At 43.4% G+C, this 22,596-nt stretch overlaps 1 protein-coding gene across 4 annotated transcripts in view; it reads left to right on the top strand.

Moving 5' to 3' along the window:
* Nucleotides 1-22,596, top strand: part of Impg1 (interphotoreceptor matrix proteoglycan 1) — a 128,745-nt gene that overhangs the window by 95,905 nt on the left and 10,244 nt on the right. For all 4 annotated transcript variants that reach the window (XM_076918106.1, XM_034525062.2, XM_034525060.2 and 1 more), the window contains 2 exons: nucleotides 5,183-5,727; nucleotides 8,339-8,558. In XM_076918106.1, the coding sequence (XP_076774221.1) occupies nucleotides 5,183-5,727; nucleotides 8,339-8,558 (765 nt within the window). The remainder of the gene's footprint in view (nucleotides 1-5,182; nucleotides 5,728-8,338; nucleotides 8,559-22,596) is intronic.

The raw sequence follows: 22,596 nt of genomic DNA, 5'->3' as shown, positions 1-22,596 counted from the left end.
ATATCCGCGGGTGTACTGTTTGCTCTTGCCTTCCTGATCTCCATGAATTTCAAGTCTGTTCTCCTCAGGTTAGCCTTCTTCTTCGTATGTATCGCTAGCTCCCCTGAGTCCACTACAGTTTCCTGTGGAGCATCTGTAAACACCTGGTGATGTCTTCACACCTCCGTTTCAAGTCTGAGAGAGCACTACTCTCTGCTTTGTGGAGCACCCTCACTGGGACTTCTTTAGAACTCCCTGTCTTCCCCCAGTGAGTTCTCCGATCCCTCTGCCCCAGATCTCCGCGTGTGCTCTAGAATACATTCTCCAGCAGTTATCCCCATTAGAAATAAAAGGCAAAGGCAGACATTTTTTGTCACTTGTCAGTTATCCACAAATGAAGGTGTAAAATTACTTTGTAAAAATCTTCACACTGTCATAGGGCCTGATGACACCTGCATTTCCTGTGGTACTAGACAAGGCTAGCCCTTTCTTTCCTGTGGTACTAGACAAGGCTAGCCCTTTCTTTCCTGTGGTACTAGACAAGGCTGATCCTTTCTTTCCTGTGGTACTAGACAAGGCTGACCCTTTCTTTCCTGTGGTACTAGACAAGGCTGATCCTTTCTTTCCTGTGGTACTAGACAAGGCTAGTCCTTTCTTTCCTGTGGTACTAGACAAGGCTAGTCCTTTCTTTCCTGTGGTACTAGACAAGGCTGACCCTTTCTTTCCTGTGGTACTAGACAAGGCTAGTCCTTTCTTTCCTGTGGTACTAGACAAGGCTAGCCCTTTCTTTCCTGTGGTACTAGACAAGGCTAGTCCTTTCCTTCTTGTTAAGCTTGAGTATCACTTTATTGGCAGTTGGGAGAGAAACCATGGGGTAACAGGCAGCTGAGGGAGTATTCTTCAGAGAAATAATTTTTAGAGGGTCAGAGTGTGCATGCTTAGAATTTTAGCCTGTTTCTAAAGAACTGACAGGAAGGGAGAAAAGGAAAAAAATTACACTTTTTTTTCAGTTAGAATTCAGAAAACAGGCTTAGCAGTGAAGATCTGCAAGCCTCTGCCCACATTCAGTCTTGAGTCTCTCTTCTTACATGTGCTGTCTCCGTTTTCCAGAAGCTGTCCCTGATGGGTTTGTTTGCTTGCTTGTTTTGTTTTGGTAATCATTTCTCCCACTTTCTTGGATTACTTCCTCATTTTAACTGGACAATCCTAAGAAAGGGTGTCTAGGGAAATTCTATCTTCAGCCACCATGACCATTGGCAGATACTGCACCATTCAGTGGGGTCCACTGTTCCCAGGCCAGGAGCCCCCTGAACAAGATGCTCTTCTTCCTTCGTGCTCCTCCATTGCGTTTGCTGTGCGCTGATTCCTTCGCTTCCTTTCCCACTGGGTTTATTTCCAGAGCACTTACCCCCGGCCCCCACCATTCCGAACCTTCTGATGTGTCACTTGGAGGATTATGTTTCTGGCTTCCTCCACTGTGCAGTAAGCGAGCTCTCGGAGACTGGTAGCTGTTTTGTTTCATTGATGTGTCTGAGCCCCAGGATCAGCAATGGGAGGCTCTCCATACCTAGTCAGTCATTAAATGAATCAATAAAAGACACATTTCCTAGTTCTATAATATGAAAGGGGTTGTAATTTAAAAGGTAGTTAGTGTTTCATATAAAACTAAGAATGTGCTGGCTGTGCCAACTGAAGGTCTGAAGACTATCAGAGAATATCTTCTTAGACTATTTCAATGTGAAATGGGCAAATGCTTGAGGCATACGCCCGACAAGACGGATGTGATCTTTGTTAGCAGTCTTTGCTTGCCTCTCTCCTCAGCCTGCTCTTCTTTCCTATGTCTTCTTCTGGCTATCAGTAAGGCTGCCCATCTCCCACCCTACGCCACCCTACCCCACCTCCCTCCCACTCCCACACCCTCCCAAAATCTCACCTTCAGCTGCCGGCCTCTCTCCCTTTGGGTGTCAGCTGCCCCGTGTTCACCTGCTTGAGTTGGCCCATCTTAACTGTGGCCTTGACTTTGAACAGACGACCCCCACCCCACCTAAAAAGAGATGGAAATAACCATCTCCTCTCTGCCTTCAGCTGGGCTTTACCCCTTTGGAAGACCGATATACTCTCTCTAAGCTGGGCTTTACCCCTTTGGAAGACCGATATACTCTCTCTAACATAGTTATTCTGGGTCTTTTGTTTTTCATATTCCGTGGTGAAATAAGTGGCCTTGGCTGTAGCTCTTGACTTTCTATCACAGCATTTCAAACTTAATAATAGACTAGCCTGGTCATTGCCATGACTCATATTTATATAAGAATCAGTTAAAGGCATAATTACTTACATTAGAAGTCATGGCAAGGTTTGAATAATTTTTTTTTCCAGAGGAGCTGACTATTGCCTCAGTAGATTCAGTCTTGAGCTATTAAAAATAATTTAAAAATTATTTTTGAGCTTAGGAAAAAATGCAAAGCACATTTTAAAAGGGTTCCTAGATTTGTCAAAGAAAAATAAACGATAGTAGACAAATTTGAATTTTCCATAAACACAAGAGTGTTTCAATTGGTGCTTATATCAGGCAGTCCTACATTTCAATAACCATTTGTTATGTCACTGAGATGGCTCAGGTAGGTTCACTGTGGATGTGAAGAGTTAGTCTTAAGATGCCACAGAGGGGAAAAATGTACAAAGTCCCTGACTGACAACATGAAGCGCCGCCCATCTTAAGCTGGTTAAAGTCTGTGGCGTGAGAAAGGAGCAAGTGGTGAGCTGCCGGCCGCAGAGCACACTCAAGACATCCATCACGGTCCTCCACGCCTCTCATTTCCCAGCCTCTATCGCCTGAAGGAGCACAGAGTGCGCAACCCAGAAGCACAGATTCAGATTCAAATGCATGCCACAAAGAAGTCAGACCAAATCACGGCTAGCACTGAGACACTCTCCATTTACTCATTCCCAGGCCTTGTGCAGACAGCTTAGCACAAGCTATAACAAAATATTGTATGCTGAGTGAATTAAGCAACAGAAATATACTTCTACAGTTCTACTGTTAAAGACGTCCAAAATCTAGATTGGTGCCTAGCCTAGTCATCATCAGGGAGGCTTCACCCGGCAACTGATGGAAACAGATGCAGAGACCCACAACCAAACAGCAGGCAGAGCTCAGAGAATCCCAAGGAAGAGGTGAGGTGGTGGTAGATTGTAGGAGCCAGAAGGGTAGAGAACACCACAAGAAAACCCACAGAATCAACTAACCGGGATCTATGGGGACTCAAAGAGACTGAACTGACTATCAGGGAGCCTGCATGGCTCTGACCTAGGCCCTCTACACATATGTTACAGTTGTGTGACTTGGCCTTCTTACAGGACTCCTAACTGTGAAAATCAGGGGCTATCTCTGACTCCCTTGCCTGCTTTTGGGCCTGTTTTCCTCATACTGGGTTGCCCTGTCCAGCCTTAATACAAGGGGAAGTGCCTAGTCTCACTGCATCTTGATATGCCATGTTTGGTTGATGTCCATGGGAGGCTTGCCCTTTTTTGAAGAGAAACAGAGAAGGAGGAGTGGATAGAGTTTCAGGAAGGGACTGGGAAGAGAGAGGGGAGGAAAAACTGTGGTCAGGTTGTAATATATGAAAGAAGAATAATTTTGAAAAGTTAAAACAAGAGAATCCCAAAATCAAGCTACTACTGACAGAGTGGATCCTGAGTGGTGGTACTCCTCCTGGGTTGCTCATGGGTATCACCAATGCCTTCTAGAGTCTCTTTCTTTGTGCTCAGATGGGAGTACCAATACCATCCATAACATATAGCATATATCATATCATACCAGTATCATCCAACAAGGGCTCTCCACACAAAACCTACCTACCTCCGCACGGCCTCATCTCCAAATATTATTATATTGTGAGATAAATGTTCTCCACATGAAATTGAGAGGTATACAAGCATTCAGCTCATAGGAAATAAAGATTTTAATTTAAAAAAACCTCAGTTTATATGCACAGAAAGTATAGACTTCGGCAAATATTTCTGGCAGTTGACTGAATTATGGTTAGACGCATCTAGGAACTTTGTGCTGGGGACGAGAAAGGAGTGTCCTCCTCTGAAATGGGAGAATAACTCAACCAATAGTAAGGTTTTATTTTAAGAAAGTAATAAAGCTGATATGATTCTGCCTCTCAGAGCTGTTTAGAACTTTGGTGATTGCACTGTGGTAAATTATTTGAGTGCAAGTCCAAAGATTCTATCTGCGTTCAGACAGACCATTCATCATACTTAGCATGCAGGTTTCAGCAGAACTTTCCCACAGATTTGCCAAAATGCCAGTGGAAGTAATCATAGAAAATTGCCTGCTTTGTTCACTGAGTCCCCTAAGTGCAATCAGTGGCTCAGGGTTTAGGTTTCTTGGACTACCTTAATAATCCATCAGTCTCTCTATCTGAAAGGTTCATGTGACTGCTTTCTTGGTTCATAAATACTTACTGTTTTTAATTTTGTACCCAAAATGGAATAGACTTCAGCAGTCCTGAGTGAAAGCAATGAAAATACTTGAAATATGATCAAATACCACATTGCACATTCAATATAAAGTCCAAATATGCATCACCCATACGTCTGCATCCTCGGCACCATCCCGCAAATTGTCAACTTGTTCAATCTGAATATCCAGTTCTGAAAAAAAAATAGACTAGAATTTTAGGTCATAAGCCTATCAAAATGTGATCATTGAATCCAAAAATGTTCAGTTTGCAATATTAGAAAGTAAATATAATCTCTGAACCCAAGCTGCAGGAAGTTGTCTGAACGTTCCGGGTGAGGATGTGGCTTTGAATCAACGCCAGTGCCGGCTATGGTTCATTTAGTCCATTTCTACTCTAGTGATTAGAAACTCTTCCGTCTGATCTGTAGGTGTGTTAAGTCTACCTGCACAGTAATTCTAGAAAGTCGAATTAACTGATACTCTTCTCATCGCATATATGTAGAATTTGGGGTCTGGATAAAGTGAGCAGGGACCCATGTTTGTCTCCCTAGGTTTGGTTACAGCATTACCTGCCCTTTCTGTACCAATCTCCTTTTTTAAAAAAAATGGTTGAAAATTTCAATGTAAGTGTGATATCTTTCCCTAAGGTTGATTAACTTTGGTTTTGTTTTGTTTTGTTTTTTCATTTTCATTTTGGGTGGAAATAATTGGACATAATGAAAATGGCATCAGGCGTGTCCTCCAAAGACAGTTCTTGGTCTCCACCTGTATCAGCCTCGACTTCCGGATCAGAAAATCTACCTTCCTTAACACCTAGCATCTTCTCTTTGGATGATCAAAGCCCTCCTCCCTTGATGACCACTGGCCCTACAGCATTCATCTCCAAGCTCACTCTGCCCACTGTCAGTTATTCTACCATCCACCAATTGCCTCTGAAAACGTCACATTGGCCTGCATCTTCCAGTGACAGAGAGTTGATCACAAGCAGCCATGATACAATCCGAGACCTAGATGAAAAGGATGTGTCTGACATGCCTGCCTTGTCAGAAATATCAGAACTGAGTGGATACGATTCTACCCCGAGTCAGTTTTTGGAGATGACCACGCCCATCCCAACGTTACAGTACATCACCACCAGCTCTGAGACCATTGCCACCAAGGGCCACGAGCTAGTGGTATTCTTCAGTCTGCGAGTTGCTAACATGCCGTTCTCCTCTGACCTGTTCAACAAGAGTTCTCTGGAATATCAAGCCCTGGAACAACGATTCACAGACCTGGTTAGTGGGCATGGCTTGCCTTTCTCCACTGGCTGGGTCTCCTTGTTCATTTTGCTGTTGCTTTATCGTTACAGTATGATCATTGCTTATCCTGAGCAATGCAAGTTAGGAGGAGGTAAGCATTCAAAGCTACCATGCTGTTGTTCTACAACATATAGAGTTCTGAGGTGACCTGATTCCAACCAGGGAAGTGAATTCCTTCCCCGCTTCCCTTCTCCTCTGAGAATGGGGAGCCCCTCCAGAACAGCCCACCCTGGCACATGTGCATCCTCTCTTCCGAAACTGGAGAGGGGATTGTTCCTGACTCTGTTGCCTGCCTATGGATCCTGTTCCCCTAACTGGGCTGTCTTATCTGCCCTCATGCAGAGGGAACTGCCTAGTCCTGCAGTGACAAGTTTATCCTTAAATTCTTCCCATTTTGGTTGGTTCTCCCTAAATATGTCTTTCCAGATTTGGTACAGAAGCACTGTAGTACAAAGTCAGAAACGCTGAGCTTGGAATCTAAAAGTAGTACAAGTGTACTTTCCCTAGGTTGTGAGAGAGCACAGAGCCATGCTGCCCAGCGTGGAAGAGGTGGAGAGTCCAGGTATAAACGTTCTCTTAGGTTGTTGTAAATGGCTGTATGGCATGTCGTCTCTGACCCTTGGCATATAGGGTTAGAAGGTTTTCACAATAGATACATTTTGATAACAGGCACCCTTAAACTCAGATCTTAATTTTGTTTCCACATGTATAATAAGTGACTATTGCGACTATCTTAGAACAGTGTCGAAATGAGCCTCACCCCAGTGGCTTCATTAGGGTTTGTGATATGCTGCCATAACAAAGACATTAAAAAACAGTGACATTAGAATCAAGCTTACTTCTTCCAGATAGGTGGGAAGCTATGTCCTCGTGTCCTCGTGTCTGTCCTCGTGTCCTCTGGAGACCCACATTAATTCCGTGGGTGGCTCTGCCACCCTAAGAAGGTTTCCTCCTTTGCAAAGCTAAGGCCGAGTGGTTGCCACATTCTGTTTTCAGGGAGAGCAGTTTGTCAGCACGTGGCAAAGGAGTAGCATCACACTTTGTAGTGATGGAGCAGGACACATGGCCAGGCTTGGCTATGTGGAGACTGGAAAAATATCATCACTAGTAAAACCATCTTCTTTTCCACTGCATTCTGGGAATTAGTTTGGGAGACAAGGCACAGGGTGAAAACTGAAAACTCCTCCCCAAGGCCAAAGCAGTGCTAATTTACGAAAGAGGTCAGCAGAGCAGTCAAACAAATCCGGACAGAGCACAAGGAGCAAATCCCCAACCCTGGGATAAATTTCATTTTGTTCTCAAAATAATGCCATCTTCTACATTGCTTCTCTGTTGTCATAATATATAACATCACCAAAGTCAACTTGGGAAGGAACTGGTTCACTTCACCTTGCAGGTTCTAGTCTATCATTGAGGGACTCCAAGGAAGGAACTTAAGACAGGAGCTTGATGCAGAAGCCATTGAGGAATGTTGCTTCTGGGACTGTTCCTCATGACTTACTCAGCCTGCTTTCTTGTATAACCTAGGACCACATGCCCAGAGGTGGTAAAACCCACAGTGGGCTAGGCCCCACCACATCCATCCTTAGTTAAAATGAATGACACAGACAGGCCCACAGACCTATCTGATGGCAGCAATTCCTCAATCGGGGTTTCCTTCTTCCAGGAAACTCTAGTTTTTACCCAATTCACATGACTAACCAGCATACCTTGTGAAGCAAGATCAGAATTAAAATTCTAGTGGGGCAGAGACAGAAGAGTGTGTGGCTCTGAGCTAAGCCCGGAAGTTTGCAACTCGAACCTTCGTGCCAGCTGTATGTACACAGCGCCGTTCAGGAACACGTCTAGAGTCAGGAAATGAGGTGTAACCAATTCTTCAGGATGGCTGTGGCTCACAAAAGGCATGTATATACACACGGGAAGCCCTGAGAAGGCTTTTGAGATTATTAAAGCATGTTTGAAAAGGAATCCCCAGGAAGAGAGAGCACACCTGTGCTCTCTCTCACCCAGTTCAAACGAGCACTAGGTCCCACACTGTTACCGTATTGCTCAGTGAAGGCCGTCCAGCTGGTTGGGATCAGCTTCAGCAACCCCCATCCAAATGTCCTGATTTTCTCTTCCTTCCTGCATGCTATGAAGATTTACTGCCCTGACAGAAAGACACAGTGGGTTCGTGGTTTTTTACCTCAATGGGTCATTTCAAATTGACTACTTCCATTTACACAGACATAGGTTGGTTGGCTCCTGGGCTTAATTTGGAATAGCCACTTAAAAAGAATTAGTAACCCGGCACTGTTCGGCTGATAGCATTGGGTTGTTTGTTTGCTTGGTTTTTGTTTTGTTTTAAGCATCTGTTCTCACAAGGCATGAAGAAAATCCCTGCTCATCTATCTGAATGCAGGCAGAAAGGTAGAAATATGAACATAATTATTATAAATAGATCATTAGGTTGTGGTGTGTTGATCTCACATCCAACAACAAAAACAACAATGAAGAAGTGAAATGCAGGCCGCACACTGTGAAAAGGAAGCATAAAAGAGGTCCAGCAGTGGCCGAGCTAAGAATAAAGCATTTTATTCTTTCACAGCTGGTCCCCTATCTACGATCGAATCTCACTGGCTTTAAGCATCTGGAAATCCTCAGCTTCAGAAACGGGAGTGTGATCGTAAACAGCAAAGTGCGGTTTGCAAAGGCGGTACCTTACAACCTCACCCAGGCGGTGCAAGAGCTCTTGGAGGACCTCCGGTCCACCGCAGCTCAAGAACTCAATCTGGAAATTGAAAGCTACTCCCTCAACGTTGAGCCAGGTAGGTGAAGCCAGCAAAGAAAGCCGGGGAACTTTTGGGTCGTTCTATTTTGTTTTCAAGCGTGCTGTTCAAATGTCAAACTGCAACAATGAAATTAAGGTGGACTTAACAAGGCAACCTTTTAGAAGCTACGAACTTCCTGATTAAGGAAGGAGAGTCCTTGACCTGCAGGCTCGAGTTTCCCTACATTGAAAAGCAAACAGTAAGGGCGCCTCTAACCACACAGTCGGAGAGCCTCCATTTTCTCAGGGCTAAACTTTTGCTGTGCTGAAATTTTTTGAAATATAGCCTCAAACCAAGCTAGTTTACATTCTGCTAAAATTCAAAGGCACTTTCTAAAAGAAACTGCAGCAATCTAGTGTGCCTCTTCCAGAAGCCTGTGGTCGCAGTAAACTAACAGAATAGTCTTTTCCTAACAAAACTCAGGATGACACTGAGACCAAACCCTGAGGAGGGAAAAAAAAAAAAAAAAAAAAAAAAAATCAGATCAAAATTTAAGCATGGAGAAATCACCAAAGAAGAAAATAATATTGGGTTCTGGTGCACGCTCTAGGGTAGCGCCCATGTGTATAAAACAAAGAGATAGCCAGAAACTCTATAACAGAAAGCAAACACTTGCTCCAGTAACGAAGCAGAGTCAGAGTGTGTGTGTACGACTGTCACAGGCCAAGGCTGGATAGTGGACTGTTTTCTAACTAACTGCAGGGAGGCTTTTAATCCTCTAGAGTGCAGGACAGGAGGGCTCTGTCCCACTGCCAAAGCAACCTTCCAGTTAGATTCAAAACAAAGTTTCCTAATTGGCTATGAATTAGTGAAGTAGATCTTTTAAAGCTCTTTCTGGCTCTCTGTGGACTAACTACCAAGACAGAGGGAAAAGGCCTTGGGCAAAAATACAGGCAAAAAAAACGAAAGAAAAAAAGAATGCTCACTAGGAAACATTTATCTTTGACAGAGCAAGCTTTAGAGCAATCCTACAAAAATTGCCTCAGTGCCTTGGTAAACAGCATCATTAAAAAAAAAAAAGACAGCACAGCCTTGGGCGCTGGGCTGGGAAATAGTTACCTCCAAACAGGACCAGCCTAAGGAAGACTTCTAAGACTCCTCCTCCCTGAGCCAGCAAAGACCACCTAAGTGGCAGGGAAAGACTGACTGCCTCTCTTTAACAGAAGGTACCCAGGGCGAGGCTGCTCTTTGCAGTCAGATGGTAAACCAACAGGGAAGAGACAAGAGAACTAGGGAGCACGGGAGAGGTGGAGCCTGGGTCCCTGCCTCCCTCCATCCCTCAGTCAGTCCTTAGGAACCTGCTTAATATTAAAACTGTCCATGGAATGTCCAGGCAGGGGAGAGCCTGGGGAGAGCCTGGGTGTATGCCTCTGAGAACAGGAGTTTCAACATTAGGAACCTAATGCCTTAGAAAAGCGGTTCGGGATAGCAGTGCCAGGCCATGATTGTGCCAGAGCCATTACTGATGCTTAAAAGAGGTACAACCTAGCCGTGGCCTGGAGAATCCAATCCTGAATGTGCATCCTATGTGCTCAATTTCCACAGTGAAATGTTGTTGTTAAAACTCCTTCCCGGATTCTAAGAAGAAATTGAGCATCCTTGGAGTTACTCCAGTTGTGTGGTGACAGCCACTAGGCAAGAATTGCCTCTTTCCATCTACAGACAAATTACTGTCCAGAAAAGGACACACATGCAAAATAGTCGACTGATTATATCTGCCTAGACAGAGTAATCAGCCCTTAATAATCCTACATCACTAAGGTCTGTCAGATGACTCTGGCCCAGAAGGCTGAAGATTTGATGCTCCAACGTTTGGTAGTACAGGGGCTTTTCAGGTGTTCAGCGGTCTCTATAAATTGGCTAAGTTTTAGAAGCTATGCTTAGTGCTTCCCATAACTTCAGTTAACTCAGCCATTCTGGATTTCTGATGGGGTTGAAGACCTATAGTCTCATAACCAATCCTGGCTATTTACTTTGAGAGAAAAGATCTGAGTAGATGGTTTTCAGCTGACATTCATTCAAAAGCCAAAAAAAGCCAGGATCAAAAGTAAGTGTTTTAGTTAGAAGAGATGACAGAGGTTCTGGTTAGTCAACAATATGATGGACTGGGTATTAGGACTATCTTGTACCTCACTGGTACAATTAGGAATAAGTATGCTCTAATTGTATTTTGAGAGAAAAGTTTTACTTTAACAGGAAGAGTGATATGTAGGAGGAGCTAAGTGGGAAGGAGTACTGAGAGGAAGAGATGGAGCAAGGAGAGAAGATGAAGAAGAGGAGAAGCTAGGTGATGAGAGAGAGAAAGAGAGAGGGGGCATGGAGGCAGATGTTCATGTGTCTCCACCAGTCAAAGATAGTTTTTATATCTAGGTTGGGTATTGGGTTACACTTCTGATTGAGCATTACCAAACTTATAAATCCTTTGATTAACATTTTAAAAAAATGTATAAAAGCAAAAAGGAAAGGGGGGCATGGGACAGGGGTTTTCTAGGGAGGGGAAATGGGGAAAGGGGATGGCATCTTAAATGTAAATAAAATATAAAAAAAAAAAAAAACAAAACAAAAACCTCCTTCCTGGGAGGACCTTCTCCTAAAGTCCGTAAACCAAACTGAGGTAGATATCCACCAGCCTTCACTCTGGAGAACCATTGGGCTTGTTAGGCTTACTTACAGAGACATGAGTGAAGGGGATGGGTGGAGGCATAAGTGTCCTTAAAGCAGCCACACCTGAAGGTCTGTGCCCAGTATGCATGATGACTCCCTTATGGCCAGGTAGATGAAGCCCTCTCCCACGTCTTTCCTAACCTATCTACTCTAAGCCCTACCTGAAGTCATATGCAATTAGGGAAGAACTTCATGCAACTTGTTGGTAGGAATGGCTAGACACTGAGGTGACAGTCCTCCCTTGGCCCTTCTCATCCCTCCATCTATGAGGGACCATCAACAATCAACAAGCCCAGCTGTGTTATCTTTTTCAAACAGGCACAGCCAAACTCACAAAGATGATGGTTGTTTGGTACGAAGGACTACATCATGTATCACAATGTGGGGAGGGAAAGCTGCTACAAGCATGAGGATTGATTTAAAAAGGGTATTTTTAGTCTTTAGCGTGGTATTTGACACATTATAGTTGCCTAATAAATGTTAATAGTCAGTATTCGAACATTGTCATCATGAACTTAAGAATTAATTTATGACCTCCACAAGGTACCACAAAGAATGATAAAAATGAGCATGGCACGGTATTTGTGAAGTAGTTGGAGCTGAGGTTATCTTCAGTGCCAGCCAGTAAGCGGGTGTGCTGTGTAGCCTTTCCTCTAGGCAGCTGGTAGGGGTGAGATGGTCCTAACATCAGCTCCAGTTCCTGCTAGAGCCAAATGTATGCTGAGCTAACAGAAACCTGCCTCTGGGCTTCCCAGTGTGCTATGGGGGATAGCTTGAGAGATGGAACAATAGGGGAAAGACAGAAAGACCTGGAAGTGACCTGTCTGCTTTCTCCAACCCTAAGTAGGAGCAGCTCAGAAATCCTCAGAATTAGACATACTACTTGGGTCTAAATTGAATGAATGAATGAATGAATGACCACTCAGGATTATACACAGGGAGATATTTTGCAGGAGTTACTGCACTGTTAGTTTGAACTTTGGAAATAATTCTCCATACTCTATTCTTTACTAAATATCTGGAGATAAAAAACCTATTTCTAATACACAGAAAATTAATAAAATAATGACTGAAGGATAAAAAAATAATTAATTTTAAAAGTCTGCTAGGAAAAGACTGTGGTGAGCCTGCTAAAACATTAGCAGTGCTCCAGACAGAAGCTCTGAAAACAGGAAGATCAAAAACGTAAAGATGGCTTTATAAATGTTTTTAAAATGAGTGTGGTTTCCTCTGTGTAAATCAAAATGTGCCTGCACACTACTCACCTACAAAAGACTCCAATTGCTTTGTGCTGTGCACAGGGAGAAGCCATGGCTCTGAACTACACTTAAAAGTTTTCCTTCTCATCAACAATGATGCAGATGGGAAAAGACGGGTGGGGAGGAGCCCTGGGGGTGGGGAGGAGCCCTGGGGTGGGGAGGAGCCCTGGGGTGGGGAAGAGCCCTGGGGTGGGGAGGAGGGGGTACGGTGGTAACCGGGGCTGAGCCAGTGACCTTCCTTGCTCATAGCCATGGGTCCTGGGCAGTCTCACCGCAAAGGACAGATGCATGCAGGGAGCCAGCAAGCATGCCTTAGAGTGGTTCACCAGACCTTGAACATCATCTCTGATCTTGTAAGCATTCCTACTCGCCCTCATGGCCTGTCCATATGTGACAGTCCCTGGTCAAAGGAACTGTAGAGAAAGAACATCTTTAAACTATGCTGGCATCAAAAATATGTCTTTTTAGTTCGAAAATACCTTTTAATGGTTATTTTCTTATGTAGCAAACTTCAAGAAAGTTGCTGTGGGCTTGGACTGATGCCAGCCAGGGGAAGAGGACTATGATTCCCTTTAAAGCTCAGCTCATTGAGACCTGGCCACCTGAGTGTAGGGCTAGACATACTCCAAGGGCCTCTGACCCCTCTTCATTGATGAACTGGCCAATGAGTGGGCTGATAGCCAAAACTGAGTAGCTGGCAAGAGATGCAAAAGGGCCAGGGCTGTGGAAGCTCACGCTACAGGTGACAAAGAAGTACAGACTGTCACCGCAAGTGGTGGCTATTGGAAATGAGCAAGTAGCAAACAGGAACAGACATTGACAAACACACAGACACCATCCTCATTCTCATGTGAGCCTCCCCTTCTGCCCTGTCTGTAGCCTTGTTTCAATATAGAACAAAGAGCTAGCTCGCCACAAACTCCAAAGCTCAACACTGTTGCTCGAAAGAAAGAAATTCATTCCTTAGTTCTGTGAATTGCTATGTCTTATAAAACTTGTCGGACACATGAAATCTAAAACACTGTTCTTTTAAAAATTGTCCTGTTAGTACTGTTAGTAATAGTTAGTAATAGTACTGTTAGTAAAGTTTCATATCATCAGAACTCCTGTTTGGAGAATAAACATATTTTTATTATTATCTGTAGTGCTGGAAATAGAAGCCTCCTATGTACTAGGCAATGCTGCATCCCAGCCCCTCTCACTTTGATTAAGGAAGAAATAAATGCCTCCATTTCGAAACAGTAAAGAACAGTATACAGGGCATTCTTCAATCACTTTCCTTTTGATCCAGCCATACGACAGTCCTTTTGCCCCTAGTTTTACAGAATGACTGGCTAAGCTAGGTTTCTCATTTCCATGATGAATTTGAGTTAGAGGCCTTCCTGGTGACTGACAGGCAAGCAAATTACAGTGTCCTCTTCTTACACCCAACGGCTGCTACCTAGCAGATGGTGCTACTTCTTGAGTCCCTAGACCCTGAATGAAGACAACTGTAAGTGGGATTACATTCCCATTCACCTGGCTGAGCTGCTGGTGTGGTCTGTTCAGGTATCCAAAGCCAGGGCTGACATACAAGAGCATCAGTCCAAGAACGTGAAGGGAGCAAAGGCCCGAAATATTCCAGGTCACTTATGGCAAATACCCCCCTGCTTCTCGTCTTAATTGTTTGAGCATTCTGTGGAACTCAGTGAGATTAGTACTCTCTGTCTGAGAAAAGTCTCTTAAAGAGAACTAAGGGGGAAATTCAAAGAGAGAGAAAAGGGAAGCCACCAGAAGCACTGTATGTTGAACATAGATACTTAGGTTTATCTGTGGGAGAGGATATCGAGAGCTTATCTTTGGAAAGTACAAAAAGTATCCCACAAGTCTAACCTGTTCCCAGCCAGGCAGCAATACACTCTGTAGCCACCGTGCTGAGTTTCTGCCCTTTCCCCCTCCCTCACCCTCTGGAGGAGAAAAGTCATATATATATATATAAGCCAGCATTATACACAGCCAGGCTTTCCCACCCTGCCAAGGTTCTCCCGGCTTCCAAACCATCTGACCTATGCACCCTGCCTCTCCCACCGGCACCAAGAGTCTCTTCCTCGAAACATAAAAGCCATAATTGCCATATGAACAGGTAGGGAGCATGTGCTTGGAAGTTTCATTTCACTTCCAAGAGAATCATTAGGCTGGCACAGCTTGTGGGAAAAGGATATAGAAACATTGTCTATGGCCAGAGAACAAAAGATAACATGGAAATAAGACTGTAACTATAAAGCAGAAAGTGCAAAGCTTTATGGTTTCCTATCTGTTTAACATCGAACTTTACAGAGCTGTAAAATGCCTAGGCCAGAATCATGTAGTTAATAGAGAGTCAAACAACTGACTGGGTTCCACACATCAGCAAAGTTTTTCTACAGGAGCCAGATAGTAAATATTTCAAGCTTTGCAAGCCAAAAGTAAAAATTGAAAATATTATGTAAGTACTTACATAACTCTTTAGAATCTAACTATTTAAAAAGGTTTAAGACATAAGCATTCCTGGCTTGCAAGTTGTACACAGGCAGGAAGCTAGTGGGGTGGGCACTGGCAGGTTCCCCCACTGTTGAGACAGTACTGAAGGTAACACTGTCAGTTTCACTCTCTATTCCAAAATATTGGGTGATTTTTCCCAAAACTATCCTCAGTTATGCAACTTCTTACTCCCTCTGGCCCTTTTCTTCCCTATTATAGAAAAATAAGTAAATGCTAATGTAACCATGACATGGTTCCTGACTGTCCACACGTTCAGAAACAACTGCGGATAGATTGTCAGAAGCCAGACACTCTTATGGAGACCAGGACATGAAGAGGAACTAACTCTAACCCTTCCCTCAAAAAGCTAAGTGCCTAGCAAGAGAAACAGAAACAAATACAAAAAGTTTTACTAGAACCTGTTAGGAACCATAATCTGGATATTAACTGTGGGAATATAAAGGGGTGGGGCAGACAGACAGACAGACAGACAGTGACACAGAGAGAGACTGAGACACAGAGAGACAAAGAGAGACAGAGACAAAGTAAAAAGGGGCTGGGTCCTGATGTGGCCCAGCCACACAGAGGAGAGAGGGTGCAGCTTCTCCGGGAAGGAGGAAACTGCAGCCATGTCTGGTAGACTCAGGGTGCTGCCGCTCTTCCAGTGTGGTGGGCAGCAGTGGCGCAGACAGGGGAGAGGGGGGACTCTGGCTAGAGGGATCAGAAAGTGAGAGAACTCAGGTCACCTCACTACCCTGTCAGATCTACTGGAGTACGTGTTAATATCCTACTTTTTAACCCAGATTCCTTCGGTACATAAAGTCATTTAAACCTTAACACACTTTAGAACACTCAAAATGTCTGGAAAGTTGATACTCAACAGTCCTTTGAGTGTGCTAAAGACAGTCCCTCATTCACAAAATGTTGCATTTTTTTTGTAAAATATTTGATAAAAAAATATACAGCTACAAAGAATGGCACCTACATGATTTTTTAATTTAAAAATAAAATGGACAAATTTAATAAGACCCCTGTGGGATTAAGGAAGGAAAGGGTTTTGTTTGTTTGTTTGTTTGTTTGTTCAAATAGAGGGAGAGTGTTTTCCAGTGTTACTGGAATGGCAGTTAGGTGGATTAACCACTGCCTATGAGGCTACTGTCTAGGGGTCAGGAAAGGGTCCAGCCTGACAGTCAATATGTGAGAAGCAGTTCCTGGGAGCAGCTTAAGCTGAACCAGGGCAGTGAGTCCCATGAGTAGAAAAGAAAATTAGAAACAGAGCACCGAGAAACTCTAATGGAACAGTGAGACTGTCAGCAAAGCAAGAGCAGGAAGTGCAGCCCCTGTCTCAAATCCAGCACTTCCGAAATTGGAGAGGGAGGTAGCAGGGGATGCCCTTGATGGGAGCAACTGCGGTCACCTGAGGGGACAGGTAACACTTGCCAAAGATAGACCAATGGTTTAGCAGGGGCAAAGGACAGATTTCATTCTGTGAGGTGAGAGGAAAATGGGAAAATCAGCGTTCTCCATCCACACTGTTCTTCTCTTTTCCTCTGAAGTGACCAGCAATTCTTCCCATAGTGAGTTTGAGACCAGCCTATATTCAAATCGGTATCTGACCTCCCATGTCCTCTGAAAAAGAAGCACTTTTAAAACTTTTAAAACTTTTTTAAAACCCAATCCATGGCTGACACAATTATGACGATGTTTGGCTTGCTGTTTCCCTTCTGAGAGCTCCTGAACAAATGGATCTGTGATATAAAAGTACAAACCAATGTTAGAAGTTTCTGTGATTTATAAACTGGAAAACAGAATAAATCACAGTTTGTTCTGTAGTCTACCAGCATCTTCAAGAACAAGAGTCGTCTATGAAAGTTTCTCAGAAGCACACAGGGCTTTTACACAAGTTGGCTGTGCCGGTTAAAGATCTCAGGAATGCAAAACCACATATAACTTCTCCCCTTGAATTCCTAAGAAGCCTCCCCATACACAGGCAAACCTCAGGCTGGCAAATGGCAAATGTCGGAATTAATTACAGGCTGCCATCCAAGAGGCTTTCAGCTAAAACGTGGATCACAAACTCACTCTCACAGTAAAATGGGATACTTGCCAGATTCCTGCTTAGTGGTCACCACTGAAAAGGAGGCACATGTCACTCATCACAATACAGACAATAAAACCAGTAATAATCACAAGTACTAAATGATGCCATTTTTTTCATCTTAATAAATATACAAAAGTAGGCACAATCCCACACCCTTTATATTATTGGAGAAAATATGTGGAGGAAAAATAATAAGAACCTGCCACAAAATGACCAATTACTGTAGTCGCTGGAATTCAGGTCTGTATGCATCCTTTGATGCTGTGTGCTTTACGGAATGGACCCTTGTAAGGCCTTCTACTGACCACACTGCATCCCAAGTGAATTCTACTAAAGTCTGCATTTCTCCAAATGAAATTCTCTATAGTATTGTGCCATAATTGTAGAATGGGGACAAAAGTGTTTAAGGAACCAACCTCCCAAATTTCCCAATGTCACCTAATATGCCCTCCTATGAGGGGACTTGCCTCCTGCACCCTTGACCCTGACCCATAGGGTCACTTGCCTCCTGAGATAATTTCCATTTAACTCTTTCCTGTTGGGCTCCGGACACTGTCAGCGCTGCCGGATTTATATCAGCCCACCTCAGTTTCAATCTGTGCCTTCCATTCCACACACCAATCAACTCACCATGCTTCCTAAAGACATTCCTTTTCCCATCCCCTGAAACAAGTCACAGAAGGTCGGTCAGGCCTTCCAGTCTCTCCTGCCACCTCTGCCCCTCAGGTTCTCCCAACCTCTCCTGTTTCCAGGGCCTCCCACTGCAGTCCAGTAAGGCCATGCTCTCTGCAGATTCAGACTGCCTCTTGGTGGCCTCAAGATGGGCCTGTGTGAGGAGGTAGGAACGCTGCTGTCCCTCTCAGTTTTCCCTTGAGGTAGGAACGCTGCTGTCCCTCTCAGTTTTCCCTTGAGAGACTTATCCACGTTACTAACGGCTAGACTTTGACAAGGGGACAGAGTACCAGGATTCATTAGGATTTCCTAGACTCGAGATCCTTTAGGCTTCATGATTATTAACACTAATTAATAAGGACTATTAGAATTACTTGTAAAAATGTATGGCTCTGGAACTTAATATCATCCGGCCTGCGTCTACTAATTTAAGTATTTTGAATTTAAAGACAATAATTTTCATGGGTCCGGAAAGTACCGAGGGTTGCAGTGATGGGGAGACCACACTGCAGTGAATCTCCAAAAAGAAAAGATGGCCCGAGGGTGTGTGCTACATTCCCGAGCCTGGTGTCCTCTTAAATCCCGAAGCTGCGAAGCTGCGACAGCTCCATCAGCATCCCGGGAGCCGGTGCGCCAGCACGTGCTCCTGGAGACCCTGCATCCCCGCACCGCTCCCCACCGCCAGGCTGGTTTTCAAGAAAAAAAAAATCAGTTTGGGCTCTTCAATTTCTCTAGCTCCACTTCTCTCGTTCTTTTGCTATTGAGCGCCATCTAGTGAGCATTATATTTCATAGCTTTGAGGAGGAAAAAAAATGGCCCTGAACAGCCCCAGGTGAGGCTTAATTTTTTTTCTTTCTTTATGGTTATTGCTGTTGCTGCTGCTGCTTTTATTTTTTTTAATTAAAATATAATTACATCATTTCCTCTTACCAGAGTCTCCTCCCTGCATCTTCCCAAGTCCTTCTTGTTTCCTCTCAAAATAATGGCTTCTTTTTCTTTGTTATTGGTGTGTGTATGTGCACACCTAAATATATAAATACAGTCTGTTCAGTCTGTTTACTATAATTTGTGTGTATATGATTTCAGGTCTGACCACTGAGTACTGGAAAACCAATTCGGGGTTCATCCTTGAGAAAGACTTTTTCCTCCACTCTCCGCATTCCTTAGTGGCTTGTGTTTTCTTTCTAAGGTTGGAGCCCCCATGAGACTTTCTTCTTCTACGTTAGCGTGTCTACTGGTGGTGTCCTTGTCAGGTCTTGTTTAACAGCCGTACTGTTGAAGTATCATGGGGACAGCTTCTCTGTCATTTATAAGAGACACAATCTCACAGCACGTTTCCTAGTCTCTGGCTCTTACAATCTTACCACCCTTTCTTCTAAAATGTTCGCTTGGGTGCAGGAATGGTGTTGTCTCTGTTAAGGGCTGGACACACTACAATGAGTAATTCACTGAATTTTGGTCAGTTGTGGATTTCTGTAATGATCTTTATACATTTTATACACTTCTCTGCATATATAAAGACAGGTATTTTGGATGCACTTAGGAATTACACTGATTTAGTAAAGTGGTGGTAGGATCTCCTCTAAGATCCTTGCTAGCCGTGTGTAGTTGGGCAGGTTTCTGGTACAAGGCACAGTTTCTCCCTGCAAGCAGCCTTTAAGTCCAGTTAGCGACCTCTTGGTTATCACCAAGACATTAATGCGCTTTTGCACAGTTATGTCCTGCTGCGCTGGTTGTTATGGTTCGGATAGAATTATTGATTGCTTCTCTCCATGGAAGTTTACACAGAACCTTCCCGTATTATAAAAGCTAGTCCTTAGGAGGGAGGTTTTCAGATCAGGAGTTTCTCATGCTTGGTATTGGGGTTTTTATTAGATAGTCTATGGCTCTTGTGGGAAACATTATAAGCCCAAGAAAAGGAACTTTATTTAAATTGATTGATTGATTGATTGATTGAGTGTGTGTGTGTGTGTGTGTGTGTGTGTGTGTGTGTGTTATGTAGGACATCTTTAGTGTAAATCCCCCCCCCTTTTCCTTCTGTTGGGACCTCTCTCCCACACTCCCAGTCAAAATCCTCTGGTGTAATAAGCATATTTTCTCTATCAGTTTTCTGGACTTATTTATATAATGTATTTTATATGCATTTCGAAGGCCCAGAGTTCCATTTCCCAAAGAAGAGAATAATGTGATACAAGTAAAAGCTGAAACCACACCCTCCATTGAGTCTGGCCCAAAAAGAGATGCTTTGCTCTTTACCCAGTATGTCAGTACCATGACTACAGTGCAAGGTGCTGGTGTTATAAATGCTGTGGAGAGAGAGATAGTCAATGCCCAAACTATTAAATAAGCAATGAGGGTGTCCCAGAGGCCATGGGATATAAGTGGAAGAGCATTTCAGGCCTGGGTGGTGACAGATACTCAGAGGCCAGGGGAAGCAGGAAAACACTACTTTAAGATCTGAAGAATACCAACTCACTTGAGACCAGAAAAAGACTTGAAAAAAAGGGTGTTGGCCCACCAAAGACCTGTAATCTTCATGAAGACAGAAATTCCCTATGCTTTTTAAAAACTGAAAGCTTTTTTAGGTTTATTTATTTTATGTATGTGACTGTTTGCTTGGATTATATGTACATGTACCATGTGGCATCCCTACTGCCCATGGAAATCAAAAGAAAGCATTTGACCCCCTGAAACTGGAATAATGGATGCTGTGAGCCACAGGTCCTGGGAACTGAACCCAGGGCCTCTGGAAGAATAGCAGGTGCTTTTAACAGCTGACCCATCTCTCCAGCCCCAAGAACCTTCATCTTTTAATCTTGAACTAGAAAATGCTTCAAAGGCATCAGGGGACATTCAGGTGGTTTTGCCTGCATGATGGAGAGATAGGAGGTGCCTTCCTCAGCAAGCAGGTTAGGAAGAAAGCTTTTCAGGACCTTTGAAATGCATACAAAATACATTATATAAGCAAGTCCAGGAAACTGATATAGAAACTACGCTTACACCAGAAGATACACACAGCAGTGCACCCATTTCAAGCTGTGTTCATCGCTGTCGTGTTGAACAGATGAAAAGAAAATGGAGCTTTTATGCTTCCTATGAGAAATGTTCTGCCTCATGACAGAGCATGGCAGCATTTTGAGCTTCTGCTTAGTTGGGAGAACCTTTATTCAACAGACATATTCATGAAAGCCTGAATCAGCTGGTAAGAGGAGGTGCTGATGTGGAGGGGGCGGGCTCCTATCCACTCTCAGCCTCTCTCAACTCCATAGGGCCTTGAAGCATGTGTTACAGAAACTCTACTCTAACCACAGAATGTCATCTAACACAGATGTAGAAATCTAAACGTTATAAATAGAAGTGAATGTTGACCTTGAGTTGTACTTAATAACTGAATTATAAACGTAGTACAGACCAGGCATAGTGATTCACAGATAGATAGAGATAGAGATAGAGATAGAGATAGAGATAGAGATAGAGATAGAGATAGAGATAGATAGATATACAGAGATATTATATTATATATATAATAAAAATTTATATATTTTATATATAATAATTATATATATATATAAAGTATTCTTCTCTGTGTGTCCTCCTACCCTCTCTTCCATGTATATACATGAAGATAGATAGATAGATAGATAGATAGATAGATAGATAGATAGATAGATAGATGAGAGAGAAAGAGAGAGAGAGAGAGAGAGAGATCTGGAAGGCTGTTGCAGATTTGTTAATTAAGTATTAACACAAATGTGTGTTAAAAGTGCTTGGCCCCTTAGAAACACTGATCACAGGAGTGTTCACATAACTGGGTTTAATGCCTTGCTTGTTCTGCTTGTTCTTTGACTATTTGTGTTTATTGTCTTACTTGTTTCTTGACTATTTTCATCTATTGTATTGATAGACCCTCAACCTAGAACTGACCTTAATACATGCATGTAATTAAAATGGTATAAAAGCATAAAGGAAGAGGGGGTATAGGATAGGGGGTTCTAGGGAGGGGAAAGGGGGAAAGGGGATGACATCTGGATTGTAAATAAATAGAATATCCAATAATTTTTTTAAGTGCTTGGCATGGTGCTGAATGCACAATGGCTCCTGACGATGCGAGTTTCTGTCCTGAGGTAGTTCTGGGTCATGATCCCTGGGCACATTTCAAGGACGTATCTTAAACAATGGCATGAGTGTCCTCTGCCTAGGGTAAGAATCCACATGGGATATCAAACATTCGCTCAAATCCTCCAGGTACCTTGATGAATCTGGATCTCCCCATCGCTGATAACTTATAAGTGACACGCTCACATCACTAATGCCAGGTATCCTGGGCTGAGAGATTATCACACATGCTCCGAAGAAGAACCATCTACACTGGGTAAAGACAGAATATTCAGTCATTTGCCATCGACGAACTACACTAAGTCTCAGAGAATAGCCAGAACCATGCTAAGCATCTGTTTGTTGATTGTGGTGGCTTTTCTTGTCAAATTCCTTTCTAGAGCCAACAGAAAAAGAATCCGTGTATAAGTGTGGGCTTGTACAATACCCTCAGAGGCCAGAAGGTGCCTGATCCTTTAAAGCCAAAATTTGAAGTAATATGAACCACCCCCACCCCCACCCCCCCAATGCGGTTCCGGGAATCAAACTCTGTTCTTCTGAAAGAAGCGCCATCTCTCCAGCCCTGAGGAAGAATGCTTTGATGATAATGCAATGGAAGGCAGCTGTGAGAATTGCTTCTTAAATTAGTCTTGTAAGCATGGCCTCTTCTGTTGTGAGACTAATTAACTGTGATTGCCAGCATCTGCCATATTAGCAAACATCCCAACAGCACTGTGTTGGGGCT

Source organism: Arvicanthis niloticus, chromosome 21 (assembly GCF_011762505.2).
Source record: "Arvicanthis niloticus isolate mArvNil1 chromosome 21, mArvNil1.pat.X, whole genome shotgun sequence".
NCBI classification, from domain to species: Eukaryota; Metazoa; Chordata; class Mammalia; order Rodentia; family Muridae; genus Arvicanthis; species Arvicanthis niloticus.
The sequence above is the reverse complement of the archived record's forward strand: the minus strand, read 5'-3'. Positions and strand labels throughout refer to the sequence as shown.